The sequence below is a fragment of the Antrostomus carolinensis genome, unplaced genomic scaffold (assembly GCF_000700745.2).
Source record: "Antrostomus carolinensis isolate BGI_N321 unplaced genomic scaffold, ASM70074v2 scaffold17493, whole genome shotgun sequence".
Taxonomy (NCBI): domain Eukaryota; kingdom Metazoa; phylum Chordata; class Aves; order Caprimulgiformes; family Caprimulgidae; genus Antrostomus; species Antrostomus carolinensis.
This window is the reverse complement of record NW_010306025.1, coordinates 19,512-34,198: the sequence shown is the minus strand read 5'-3', so window position 1 is coordinate 34,198 and position 14,687 is coordinate 19,512. Positions and strand designations below refer to the sequence as shown.

The window sequence follows — 14,687 nt, the reverse complement described above, 5'->3', positions numbered from 1 at the left end:
GAATGCAGTAGTGAAATCTGATGACCTGAGCTGTCAATAGGGAGGATGACTGGGATATCATATAGAAAGATTCACTGACCTTGGGGACCAGAGTAATAGAAATGGAATGAAATTTAATAGCACACTGTACAAGGTTATGACCTGAAGGGCCAGTAACAAGAATTTTTGCTACAAATGAGGAGTACTTGAGTTGGAAACAGTCAAGGAAAACGAAAGAAGAATCTGAACAGAACATGGGATGAAGATGAGCAATCACTGTGCGGGAGCCTTCAAGGAAGGTAAGTATGATCACAGAATGTTATTGTGTGAGCTATTACCAGTAGCTGCTGCTGCTGCTGTTTTAGACTGCCACCACTACTTATTTCATTTCACCGTGTACAGCTGTGATTGCATATGTCAGAGAGCAGGGGTTCTAACAAGAACACATGCAGTGAGGGATTGGTACATTGAGAAAACTGTTTCACATAAGAAAAGGCTCAACGTACATTTACAGGGGAGGGGGGTGTTCTCCGTTAATATACTAGGCAAATAAACACTGTGGAGGGAGCTAGAGGTGGACTGCTGTTTGAGATGAAGGACAGTTCTGGCACAAGAACAACATCTGGGTATTCTGATTATCAGTAAGACACACGATGGAAATTTTAAAAAGGTCCCTAATCTTTAATGGAGGAAAATCTGCAGCTGCCTGTCTGTAGGAGTAGTTGGTTTAAAGCAATTACACTTGTTTGAAGACATATGCCAACATCCTTACAAACAGGCCTTTTATATGACTTGGTAACATCACAGGATAAGGGACTGGAGTCAAGTGACCCAGAAAATCCATTCTATTTTTTTACTCTGTATTTGCCATATGTGTTAGCGTTTGGCTGAATCACCAGCTGAATGGCTCAGTTTGACAGGGTGAAGGAAGAACAAGGGGTTTTGTCTTTCTTTAAAAGACAAGCAGCAGCTCCAATCTTTTAGCCACAATAGGAAGGTACAGTAGAGTACAGCTCAGGTTTGAGCTCCAATGCAAGCTTTTCACATAGCTATGGGTGGTGTTTCTCATTTGCTTTGACTTCCTATACACGAAGTGGGGTCAGATGCAAACACCTCAGGTAGCAGGGAGTAGTGCTGAGACCTATGCTGGCATAAAATCCCTTGAGAGCTTTCCAGGCGTTTGTATTTCTGTAGTTACATTCAACTTATGTATCTGTGAGCACAAACAACTGATTCTTCTCTCCCTTCTCCTTTTCCACTCCTCCCTGTTTTCCCTATTTTATTCCTGGTAGGACAGAAAAGCAGCTTAGGAATGGAAAAAATCATTCCGGATGCAATTTAGGTTCAGTTTTGTCAACACAACTGTTAGTAGTTTGTGGCAGCAAAATGTTCCTGCCCGGTGTTATAAGATAAATTAATTAAAAGAATTCTAATTTTCTTCTCTTTAAATTATGCCAGACTTCATTAGTTGGACTAAGCACATGGAGCTTGTTTGAAAACTGCTATTGCTCTTATCGTTGGTTATTAAGTGAGCAGGACCAGGGAGAGAACATGACTTGTTCTGCTACCTAATATAAAGTTACATTTATGGTGTTGCTGCTGAATCACAGTGTCAACTGAACATCAGCGTGAAATTCCAAACTGACAGAGTGTGGAGGCAAACACACTGAAGAGCAGAGCTCAATGTATTGTGTATTTCAAACTTTGAGTCAGGTATGCACAATTAGCACTCAAAGTCACCTTATCACTGAAGTCAGACCAGGATTTTGATGAAATAGGAAACCAGTCAGAAAAACAAATGCAGTCCGCTGACTTCAACAGAGGAGGGGATTTGGGGGATAAGGGGAATAGGAAGGAGGGCTAAGTAGTACTTCATTTATTTCACTAAGCTTGAAAATTGATCTGCACTACCAGATTATTTGCCTGGCTGGAGTCCAATTCACTTCAACTTTAATTAGCACGCCTTTCAGTGAGAGTAGAGTGCTAATGGGAAGTGCGAAGGTTGCACCTAAAAAGCATGGAAGAGAGAGATCACTGCAGCTAGGAGAGAGGGATCATTACCTGTGTGCTTGCTGTTGACGTGAGCCTTCATATCTGCCTCTTCCATAGTGACAAAATCGCATGCTGTGCAGCAAATGGAGAACATCCACTGCTCTTTATCCACATGGAGGGACATATGACTGACAAACTGGACGTTCATCTCCGTCTCAAACCCACACACATGACAGCTGCAGGCAGAAGGGAATTCAAGAGTAAGAAACATTAAAAAACAAACCACAAGCAGGAACATATTGCCTTTCCCTGAATTTGCAAGAAAAAACTTCACTGCACAGATTTCTTCTCTTCACTGTTGAACGGTCACTGCAGAATTCTTTTGTCTGATGAACTGCCTTTGAACTGATGGCTGTGCCAACGCGATTAAGGGCAGGCACAATACAACAATCCTGTACATGCTATAATGATGCTAAATAATCATAAAGCTAATTAAAAACTACAGATTCCAGATGCTGTGCATCACCTAGCCGATTCCTTTGGGCAATAAGGCATTGCAGCTTTGCCAAGATGTTTAGTACAGCTGATACACTGACAAACGGAGAGTTTGCTGCACACTCCAGGAGTTATTTTCAAGCCCTGGAATGGTTCCCATGCCAAACTGGGATCTTGTGCAAAACTGCCTGGCAGTTTCAGTGTAAGCAAGTAAAAATGGGTTCAAACATTTCTTATGCTTGACTGGAAAAAAGCAGCCATCAGCTATGCAAATAATTAGCAGATTTCACAGCCAGTGCATAAACAGAGTGATATTGAGAGGCAATGGAAAGGACCCTTTAATTTAACTTGCTTTGCAGAGTCCTCCTCTTGCTTTGATTAGGCCATTAACATTTAAAACAAGCCAAAGCCATTTAAAAAGGTGTATACTCTAGGGCGTTCTTTTGCTTTCCCAGGGGGATGGACTAGATAACCTAATCCAGCAGGTCTCATTTATTTCTTACTTCTATGATTTTGTAATTAAATCTGCTCTTGGCACTTTGACTAAAAGTAAGAGTGATTTGGTAATCTGCTTGGCCACTAGAGCGCATATCACAGTTTGCAGAATGCTCCAACAACAAGGAGAATGTCCAAATATCCATTTTATCTGGGCAATTCCTTTTAATTTTTTCAGGCAAATTCTCCTAAAGGTTTTCTTTCTTTTGTCATGTTGGCCACTGAATATAGGAATACCTTTAGCAAATGGAGGAAATGTGTATATCAATATAACCATTCTTATTACACTTGATTTCATAGATTTGGCTGAAAACAAAGGAGCTGTCAGAGGCAACGAGAAACTTTAGATTTGCCGTGAATCTGTGGACATGATGGGATGTTTCCAAACACAAAATTTAAACACGCTCTGCATAAAAAGTTAGAGGGGCTTCTAAGAGCCCATCTGCCTCACAAAGCCATTTAAAAAAAAACAACCCCACACCAAACCCCAGAGTCTTTCCCAATGTCTGGCCAGGTCAAAGCATGAGGCAGCCAGCTAGGTTTTGATGCTTAGCCAAATTCAGCTATGGGCAAGACAAATGCTTTCATCAGAGTTCCACCTTGCAACACCAGAAGGGTGACCCTGTAACACATCCTTAGCAGGCAGATAAGACATTCAGATTCCAGCGTCTGGTGCACAGCCCTTGCCTGGAGCCTCACCTGTAGTAATAAGGGTGCTTCTTTCCATCACTGCCTTCAGAAGTGACAGCGCTGACAATGTCCTCAGTGTCTGTACTCACCAGCTTCACAGAATGGACGGTCAGGTGCTGGTTCAGATTAGCACGGCACTTAGCAGCATAGGGGCACAAGTGGCATTTGTATTTTCTCTCTTCTGAAAAAGAAACAGAAAACCTTAAATGTATACTTCATTTTGAAGCAAGCTATTTTTAAAGCTGCCAGTAACCAAGTATGCATTCCTTTGGGTTTCTCCAAGCAGCTTTCAGAATGAGATACTTTGGAAGCTTGACATTTTGGAAACTTATAGGAGTTCACAGCAATTATTCAGGAAAAAAACCCCTAGTCTGGAGGTAGTTTAGGGCTAGCTTTTTTAACTCACTCTACCATTTGTAGTCAGATAATATAAAACTTTATAAACTGGAAAACTGGGGCAACTGCTGCTCTGAGAGCTGCAGCAGAGCCAGTAGAGAAACAGGTCAATAATCTACAACTACCTCCTTTACCTAGCATCTTTTATTTGATTTTTGGGTCCAGTTATTCCTGAGATTGCCCATGTGATCACTTGCAGAGAGGTGATTGTTGATGATTTTGTATTAAAATCTGAGGGTGGGGAGGAAAGGGAACTCTGTGTCATTAGGCCAGTCTCAAACACTAACTACTGAAAAAAAACTCCCTTAAAGGACAGTTGAAGAAATTAAAGAAATTCATCATGAGTTTCTGATGCTTCACAACTTAAACAATTTAAAATAAAAAAGATTTTATTTTAAATGAAACATTTCTAAATCCTGGCAGCACAGTTTTTTGTATGTGCCAGGCTTTATTTTGCAAAGAATTGATTTAAACAACCAAACATTACCTCAGCTTTTACAACCTTTCCCTTTGAGGAGCTGCTGGTCTAAATTTGAAATATAATGCTACAAGTGTTAGGGGAAAGGCATTCAACAGAGCAGTCTAGAGAAACCCCATGACACCATGGAACAGAGCATTTGAATCTTTCCAGCATGGTTCTATTAGACAGGACAACATACACTGGCATTATACCAACAATATTTTTCAGGACCGCATCAGAAAGTCTTGCTTTCAAGATTTATTTTGTGCAGTGCACATCTGCAGGCTGAGAAGGTGCATCTTCCATATAAAAACTCAGGTAGTCTCAGTTAATTTTAAGCTGATTCACTTTATGAAAGTTGGTATGGGGTAGAACAGCCCCTGTTCCTCTCAGAAGAACTCGATGATGAGAGCAAAGATGAATGGCAGATACTAAATCCTTTCAGTTTCACCAGATCTGAAACACCAAGGCCAAATCTTTGGTTGTTCAGTGACATTTAAAAAGCTTGTTGGGTGAATGTAAGAAAGACTGTGCCTTCTCTTCAGAACTCCATTAGCAGGCTTGGGTAACCAGTTGGTATCTACAGGCTGGTCTACTGGAACCTGGAGAAACTTGAATTTACTAATTTTGTAAAGATAAACTACAAACAGGCTGTGAAGAAAGAAAAGGTTAGTGAACTCCCTGAACGCCACTCTGATGTTCTGTCCTGTTTCTGCCCTTGGCTCTGCTCTAAGTGCAAGGAGCTAAGGATGGCTCCCACACTCTTCTGCTTACCTTCTTCCCCCTCCACTTAAATGAATCTTGGCAAACTCCCAGATTTCCTCAGTGCTCTAACAACCAGCCACAAAGCATCGGCTTACCTGTGTGCAGCGAGAGATGCCGGGACAGAGTCTGCTGTCGACCAAACACTTTTCCACACACGTCACAGGGAAAGGGCTGGTCGTTGAATTTCCAAGTTGGCAATCCATTTCCCACCTCCAGCCCCAGCCTTTCTGTTTCTGTGACAAAAACCACATAAACAGAAAGTCATATTTTAAGAACTCCAAAGACTTGCAGATTTCATTCAGCAGAGCCCCGTAGGTGTCATATAAAATGCAACACCTCGGCTGCATGCTGTGTGACCTGGCACTTGAGTTCATGTGTAAAAGGGAAACTCCCAATGATGGAAAGGAAATTAATCTTTCATACAGCATCTTTCATACCTACTCTAAAGCAGAACACGTAGTCAAAGTGTTCTAGACACAGACATAGTGAAAGAGTTAAACCAGGGTATGTAAAGAGAGAAAGGCAAGAGTGAGCAGGGCAAAGCATTAACCTCTCATTCCATTTTTGTGGAGAGACCACTACTTTGGCTTTTTCAATCACCCACCTTTGCCTGGTGCATGAAGAAGGCCTCGTCTGAAATGGTGGTTTGTTTTATACTCAATTATTATTCATGGCTGAAGGAAGATTTCCAAACATTTTCTTTTCTACTGATGCAGGAATTTTTGCCACTTGTGCAGTCTTACATTGAAGGAGAACAGAAGATTGGTCAGACAAACATTAAGCAGAGAGGACACAGCATGCCAATGAGCGGGAGGCATCCAGGGTAAGCTCTACCCAACACCTGCTGTCCTCAGGCATCAAAATCTCCAGCAGCTTAGAGGGCCATCCATGGAAAAACTGAGACTGGGAGTGAGGCATTATCTTTAAATAAGTGTTTTTAATTGTTTCAGGAGCAGAGAGAGTTTGCCATGCAAAAAAGAAACTCCACACAGCATAAAACACAGACACAAAGGCACTCTGTAAGGAAGTAGAGAAAAAAGGACTGGGAATGAGAAAGAGAAAAGAAAGGTAGACAGCGCTTCAGGAAGTTAAAAGCCTGGGCAGTTTTGATCTGGACAGAAGGGAGCAGAGAGCCGATGGAGACTGGGGATAGCAGTGATACTACTTAGCTCCGGAAGAGGAACTGTAACAGCAAGTGTTGTGTAAAGACATACTCTCTGCAAGGGTCCTGTTGCCTGAGGAAGAGTGACTGCTCTTGTGAGAGGTGCACAGAACTGCAAGGGTACTCATCAGCTTTCTAAATACAACAGCCAGTGGTCGGGGGGCTTGGCTTACTTCTGGTGAAAGACCTTCTCTTTCCACTGGAATGACAGATGCAACATGCAGAGCATCTTTGTCTAAAGCGACACTGCCTGTGGAATTGCTGCCCAGAACTAGCTCCACCAGTGCATGCCTGCGTGCCGTGATGGAGGAAAAACATTGGGCTGGGGCTTTCAGGTAAAAGGAGGAGAGGAGCTGAAGGCAGGAGTAAAAAACATCTTATTGAGTGTAAGTTACTATCACAGATGTTGGCACAAACCAGCAAAATCTTCATCTGATGAAGCACTGAGAATAAACACCCCCCTTGTACAGGCAACCTCTCACTGACAAGAGTCACCTACCACTGCAGATTTGACTGCTGTGTCTGAAAGAGTCTCTCCTTCACAGGTAGGTGTCCAGACAGCTCCATTGTGGTTCAGGCAAAGAGCTGTCAAATACTGTCATTAATTTAAGCAATAATTAAAACAATGCCTCATTTGGGGCAGAGATTCCACATAGCAATCTCAGCAAGTTTAGGGATGGTCATACATGCCACCCTATTTTCAGCTGCTGTTACTTTCTCCTGTGACCCTGTAATATGTACAATATTCAGCACACCAGAGGAATTATGAGGTACCTCTGAGTGCTACCACTCAACAACATCTTTTTCTTAAAAGAATTTCTAGTTAGAGAACAAATTCTGCCTATTCAAAATAGTCATTTTGTGAAATTAAAAAGGAAGACACCCCTCATCCCCTGTGGGCTGTAAGCGACCCATAACCTCCAAGAACTTCAATAAAGAATTATTCTTTTTGTTACTATCCTTGAGTTCAAAACAATGGAAAAATCTGATTCTGTACTAAAGCTACACAGATACTTTAGCAGAGCTTTTTGAGTACATAATCAAAACAGTGTTTCAAAAGAGGAATATGGTAATAATTACAAGAGAAGGTCACAAGGGTGTAGGTTGCTTCAATATGGTCACAACAAAAATGAATTAATTGGGACACATACCAAACAAGCAGGCTCAATTAAGTAAATAAGTCTCTTAATTCACTTCAGCATTAGTCATCAGCCATCTTTTATCTCTTAAGAAGAAGAAATACAATATCTTCTTCCCTATGGTGGACTTATAGCTATCAGTTCTGGGAAGCCCATGGGAAGCTGGAAAAATATCAGCTTTCTGATTATCTCTAGCTGGTGAAAGCTAGTCCCTTGCAATTTTTTCTAGCTGCATATTTTTCATTGATGCAAAAGAGGCTACTGTAGGTGTTTTGAAAGTACTTCTATTTACTTTAAAGATTTATTCCTGGAGTCCTAACTACAGTGCTTCTTTCTTCTCTTTCAACTGAATCTTCTCTCTGTAGCAAAGTGCTTTTTCTATTCAGCAAGCTTCTTAGCTTGTTCATGGCAAACCAGAGTTGGTCTCTGATGCAACGGGAGCCTCAGCACCTAGTGGAAGATTTCTCAGCTCCAAGGGAAACCACCTGCTTCCACCTACCTTCCTCTGGGCAGCTTTGTCTGCAGCCTGGAAACTGGAGCTCTGTGTCCATACAGTGGTCCAGAAATCTTTCCAGAACATACCCAGCAACTAACCTTGCCAGGGATCTGAAGAATCAGGTGAGTCAACATCCACATTCAGTCCTGGGCTCTGTCTCTAATTAATGCTGGGGAATGGTGTTTTCTACAAGTCCAGTGACTCTGAGACCATAGCACTGGTTTGTGCACAGCCAAACCAGTGCTATCCCAAAGCACCCTACCGAGATGGTCAGCATCATTATCCTTTAAGAATACCTTACACAGTGGCCAGGAAGAAGATGGACTGAGACCAACTAAGGTTAAATAATAAATCACTGTTGTGAGAGATCTCCCACAGAAATCCATCTTTCACCATGAGATCCCTATGCTAAAAGAAAAAAAAAAGGAAAAAAAAAAGGACCTGATATAAGATTTTTTCTTTAAATGAATACTCCACAGCAAATTCCAAAACTTTTATGTTAGAAAAGCTTACATGAAGTATGCTTTTGTAACATAGTAAGTAATAAACTGCATTACAAAATACGCTTAGTAAAATGAAAGGCCTCCAAGTTCTCCGGTACATCACTAAAAAGTAGTAGAAAGATTAAGACTCAGCATATTACAGGCTAGTAATAAAATTATTTCGAAATTATTTTGCATAAAGTCTTAAGAACTAAAAATTTTATGTAAAGGTAAAACTTAATTCTCAATGAAATTAGTGAAATACGTCTTTATGGACACCTTTTATACCCTTCTGCATCACCTGGTATCATTTCCCTACTCACCCCATAACAAGTAGCTGTGTAAAGCTGAGCATCCAAGATGGGCTTAGAAACTGCAGGGACTGTCACTATCTGTATTTTCCCTGAGGTGAGGATAAAGTGAACATCAACTGCAGAAATACTGTTCTGTCCCTCCTCTTGCTTCTCCAGATAAATTAATTTCTGGCAAACAAAGCCCAGCAGCTTGAGAGAGTTACTATTTACCCCTTTCCTAAGCTGCTGGGCATAATTCTGATCATGTATGTATTTTCAGTTTTAGCAATTAATTTTTTTCTCTTATCCTCAAACTGGTAATATCAATATGGAGAATGCATTAACCAGTCCTTCTGAAAAGCCTTTAGCCTGACTTTTGTCAAGAAATGCTGAGAGAGGATACCATATCTGGCTGAAGCTGTAACTGAAGAAGAGAACAAAATGTGACTGAAATACACAAGTACCTGTCTAGAGTCTCCGAATCAGCCTTCTGACTGCTAGTAGTTGTCACACACGAGAAGCTCCCCAGGGACTGGCTTTAGACTCTGATATGTGGTACTTTGATTACTTATTTTATTTTGCTTAGCTTACATATTTTTCAATTACTGCTTCACAGTGTTTTATACTACGTTATGTTTTAATGTGTTGTTCAGTGCCATGCCTACCTTTATAGCAATAACTGAAAGAATGGAACCACTATTTAACTGAAAAAACACAAAGCTAAGAAAACCAACAGAAAGTATGCTGAAGTGTCATTCAAAGAAGTCAAATTCATATTTATAACTTTGCTGGTTTACTGTCTGCTCTCACATCCTATAACTCAAACAGCCACTTCTCTGTTTCATCTTCACATCTCCACAGACCTCGGAAACAACAAGGGCAGATCCTTATTGTCACCTGGAATCCTACAGATAGAAATTAAATAGATTGTCCTTTGCAATAAGTATTCCTTAAAGAAGTGGAAGTGAGAGGTGCTGATGAGTCTTAACAAGGAAGGTAAAAATTTATTCTCTCTCCATTCTTCTGGAAATGTATGTTGTATTTATACTTTGAGTTATTCAGACAGTTTGACACCACACAGATGGTCAAGAAGGAATCAGGTAAGTAATTTGGAAAATGAAATTAATAGAAATCCCGTGAAGGAAGAAAATAGAGAGTGGTGGTTAGACCATTTTCAATCAATCCTTCTTTCATATCAAATGTGATGAAGAGAACAAGTTAGATATCTAGAGGAGCATCTGGTGACAGAATGGCCACCTAGGGTGAGGCTGAGAGCTAATATGGAGAGATGGCCAAACTCAGAACAGGAGGTGAACTGGGAAAAGGTAGATGATAGCTGATACAGAAAAAGGGGAAAGGAAGTGTGCAGTACCTCCCTCCTCATACTCCAGGGATAGAACTTGATGTGAAGAATATGAGATGCAGAAGGAAGCTCCCATGAGAGCTTGACCAAACCAGAGAATTTGACCAAACCAGAAAATGAATAAAGTGGTCAAGAAACAGTGCTGGACAAGGTAACCAGGTTTCTGTGAGCTCATGGCAAGAGGACGAACACTACCAGTAATGCAGATGTCCCACAGCAAGGCACCCTACTTCTCTTTGAAAGACTTAGGACATTGAACAGTCATCAGATAACTTTTGATTACTACTGGTCTGAAGTGGATTGCTGCTAGCCTGTCCTTTTCCATCTTTCAAGTACCTCATGTTTACCCAAGAGGTAAATACTCTGTATGCAGCTCTATATGACTGTCATGAAAGCTTGTTCCATTTGTAAGGTTATTTCTATTTTGTTATGTCTAAAAGACAAAAAGTTCAAGAAATTATTTATTCAGAAACAAGGAATTCAGGTCAGGCAATCGTGCAAACACTGTTTTAAAAAAATTTATTTTGTGAAAGAAATTTTCTTTCCTTCTGTCCTCATTCATCTATGTTATTATAATGTCTTCCTACTTTCTGCAGCATCCCCATCATCAAAGATGCATTTTATTGCTTTGGAGTCTTCCACTTACATGTTCATCTATCACCTTTGGCAAGCACACTGTATTTAAAATTTGAGAACTCCTTTTATGAAATATGTAATTAAGGCTCTGCTGCAAGCTTGTTTGCCAAAAGCCTGGGAAAGGCTCGCAAGCTCAAAAATATATTGACTATATGAAATTGCAGTGCTCCAAATACTATATATCTTACTCCCTTCCCAACTTACCTTCACAAAGGTTTTATTTGTAGCACCAGAATTCTTATTTCTAGTAAGTCAGTTAAAATAAACAGTGGAATCCTTCCAGATACTGTAGTTCCTGAGTAAGATAGGTCTTGAGACTTATCTAAGGTATCTGCGATCCTGAGTGGTCCCACAGTCTTCATTTGTCACCGCCAGCATCACTGCAACCTGTCTGGTCTTATTTTAGGCTGTATCTTTTACTGTGAGCAGACTCATCCACTATTAGGCAGAGATAAGCAACTGCTTTTCTGGCATAAAAAAAAAAATCTATATTTCCTACAAAAATAAAAAGAAGTAAGAATTATTTTAAACTTAAGCTCCAGCTGAAATTGCAAGCTGGTTTGCCTGACCCCTTTGTACCTATTAAAAGCAGTCAGTGCTGTCCCCTCTAATACCAGCTCAGGGGCGAAATACCAGTTCAGCGAAACCCAAGTCCCCTTGTGTGTGTTGTAGCTTGGCCAAAGGTGAGCTTGCACCAGCCTGGGAGCCATCTAGCCTGGGCAGCAGAACCCAGTGCCCAAGCTAGCATGTTCAAAGGATAAAAAAAAGGAAAGGTGTATGTGCTCTCAGTCACAACAAGCATCAGGTATGAGAAGTTATTTGGAGGGATTTAATAATACTCTAATAATAAATAAAAAAACCCCCACAAAATCATTGCTCAACTAAAAGAACACTAGCTCCACTTGTGAGGGGGGACACATACTTTTTGTTTCATAAGTCCTGAAAAACTGCATGTAATCAGACAGTCTGAATCACAGAACAACTGCACAGAGGAAGCAGAGAAGGTCTCCTTGCTAAATAAAAAAACTTTACCAACTAATGATGTTATTTTTTTTCTCAAATGCTTTTGCAAATGTCTAACATTGCTATGGAGTATGGTAAAAAAGCAGTAATGTTATGATAATTTAAAATCCTTGATATGGAAGAAAATAGAACCCAAGCAATTTTATGTCTCAGTAGCATGGTGCTTAAGTTGCTCTTTCTAAAAATATCAACCATGAATGCTGGAAATATTTCAATAAAGAGCTTGCATCATCCACAAAAAGAAACATTCACATTGTGCCCGGAAGTATTCCAAATGCACAATGATAGGCAACAACACTTGAAAAGGTCACTGAGAAGTGATAAAGATGTTGAGGTTTGTAAAAATAATAATAATTTAAAAAAAAGATGAACTTTAAAGATGCCTCCATAGAGGAACATGGGAAAACATTGAAGCCCACTTCACTGCTAAGACTGAGCCTGTCACTCAAAAATGGACCGTTAGAAGCAGGGTGAGAAAAACAGAACCTGAGTCAGGGCAAAGACAAGGTAGGGACACACTGACTTCAAAACACAAGACCACTCCCCACCTTCTACCTTTGTGTCAAAACTAACACTATTTTAACTTCACTTATACAACAGAAGACTTCTGAGTAAACAGTGAGGCTTATGATAACCTTCATCTGCATTATAAAGCTTTGCCGTTTGCTTTTGTTGTCTGTATTAGGCTCAAAACATAAGAAACAACCAAGAAGAGAGAAAATCTCCAGTTCAAAACTTAAATCAGCCTATGTAAACTCTGTGCAAGATGGCTGGAGTTGCAGATTTTTAAGGAACCCTAAAGCTGCAATCATTTCAGTCATTTCTTGAAACTTATTTTTACAACACAGACTATGACTTGTACAATAAGAAAAAAAAATAGAACAATATAAAATTCCTGACATATGCAAAAAGAAGTAGTCATGGAAGAGTGCTTGTAGCCCACTGCACAGGCTCCAGGAGTTCCACAATCCTTCACAGTTATCACAGTGAAGAAGGTCCATTTGGTTTCATGGCTGTATATGAAGTAATGCAAAATAGCCCAGATGGAAACTGGTTTACATTTTTCACTGAGGGAGTTGAGACATTGCAAGAAAGGGATAGGAAGCACCAACAAATCTGCGACCCCGAAAATGTTTTTAAAAGCTTACCTGATAATTGGTGGCCAAGAGAACAATCAGTCCTTTCAGTAGCAAGGAGCTCCATCATCATAACTTTACTTTTTTTGCTTGTTTGGAAATAATAGCTATTGTAAATAAAAGTTAAATTCTGCATCTGTTGTCAGAGAAAAACCTGATAATTTTCTCTGTTATCTTTGCACAATATATTTTATTTCAATATAATGCTAGAATAGCCTCCTGAAAATACCTTAATGATAACTGTAAGGTGCGCCATAATGAAGTTACATAAGCTCTCTCTAACTCACTCCCCAAGCAGGTGGCCCTCACTTTTAACTCAACCCTTTACACTGCTTGTAGTGGTTCTTTTGGGTGCTACAACGTTGAGTTCATATGAACTTAAGAAAGCATAATTTGCTCCTGTTGTTATTTTTAAAGCACAATTAATTAATTTCCATAATGCAAATAGGTTTCTACCCTTTTAATTTATTTCCTACAATTCTGCTTACACGCACTTCCTAAGAAACCCTTTTAAAAAATCACTCAGACATTTGTGCACACTTAAGACCATTATGGTGTATATACAAATTTTCCTTTTTTTTTCTTTTCTTTTTGCCAGTACTTGCAAGTCCACCTGAAACAGGGGCTTTTCTTTCATAGAGAGAAATTTGTAACACATCTAGGCTAGATCCACCTTTTAATGTTTCAGCAAGCTGCCAGGGAAGACACCACCCTTCACAGTACTTTGCTGCTGTAAAAGAAATCATTCTTACTGCTTTTATTGCAGATTCCCCAAGTAATGAGCAGTGAATCTGCCATTTCCTTGAAGCCCTTAACTCACTCCTTTAAGAGATTTACCTCTCTCCTTGCTCTCTCTCTCATCTCAGCTACATGCACCTACCTACAAACCATCCTCTCCTTCCTTCTGCACTACTCTCCCATCTGCCCTCTGCTCGAGCTGCATTTGCAGGGTGCTAGTCAGCACCACAACTGCCCCGAACTCAACACCCAGCAACCAGAGTAAGGCCAATTTGTACCCTGACTGAAATCATGCTGTAGAAGAAAACTCAGCTTTGCTTAGATTAGTTTTAAACAATGGTCTTTTTTTGTTTATATATAGCTGTCTGAATAGCCTGATGAACTTTGCATTTAATTTACTCTTAGGTAGATAAATATAATAGAAGACAACAGCTAGAGTCTAAAACACAGAATACTGAGTATTTATAAACCAAAAGCCTCATCTATCAAGTCTCTTTCAAGAGGTTATTTAATCACCATTGTAGCTTTGCTACTGAATTTATATCACAGAATTAGAGCTGGAAGGGACCTCAGGAGGCCACCTTGTCTCTCCCTCAACCAGAGGCACACCAGCTAGACACTAAACATACCCGACAGTCCCAAGAGGTGCTTGTCTAACTTATTTTTTACCTTCCCCTTCCATGACAGAGGTTCCACAGCCTCCTGTGACAGTTGTGTCAGTGCAAAACCACCACACTACTTAGAAAGTTTTACTTGGTGTTTAACTTAAATCTTCTCTGCTGTCATTTAAGCCTGTTATTCCTTATTCTGTTCACATGAACACAGGCAAGAATTATTCTTTTTCTCTCAAAGCTGTCATTTTACATATTTGAATACCATTATCATGTCTCCCCTCTTCTCCAGACTAAATTAACACAAATTCTTCAACCTTTACGCACAGCTCATGT

At 40.1% G+C, this 14,687-nt stretch overlaps 1 protein-coding gene across 1 annotated transcript in view; it reads right to left on the bottom strand.

The window, feature by feature from the left end:
* Nucleotides 1-14,687, bottom strand: part of ZNF827 (zinc finger protein 827) — a gene marked incomplete at its 5' end in the record, with an annotated part of 36,158 nt that overhangs the window by 6,123 nt on the left and 15,348 nt on the right. The window contains 3 exons of the mRNA XM_010164997.1: nucleotides 2,041-2,207; nucleotides 3,661-3,832; nucleotides 5,368-5,505. Coding sequence (XP_010163299.1) covers nucleotides 2,041-2,207; nucleotides 3,661-3,832; nucleotides 5,368-5,505 — 477 coding nt within the window. The remainder of the gene's footprint in view (nucleotides 1-2,040; nucleotides 2,208-3,660; nucleotides 3,833-5,367; nucleotides 5,506-14,687) is intronic.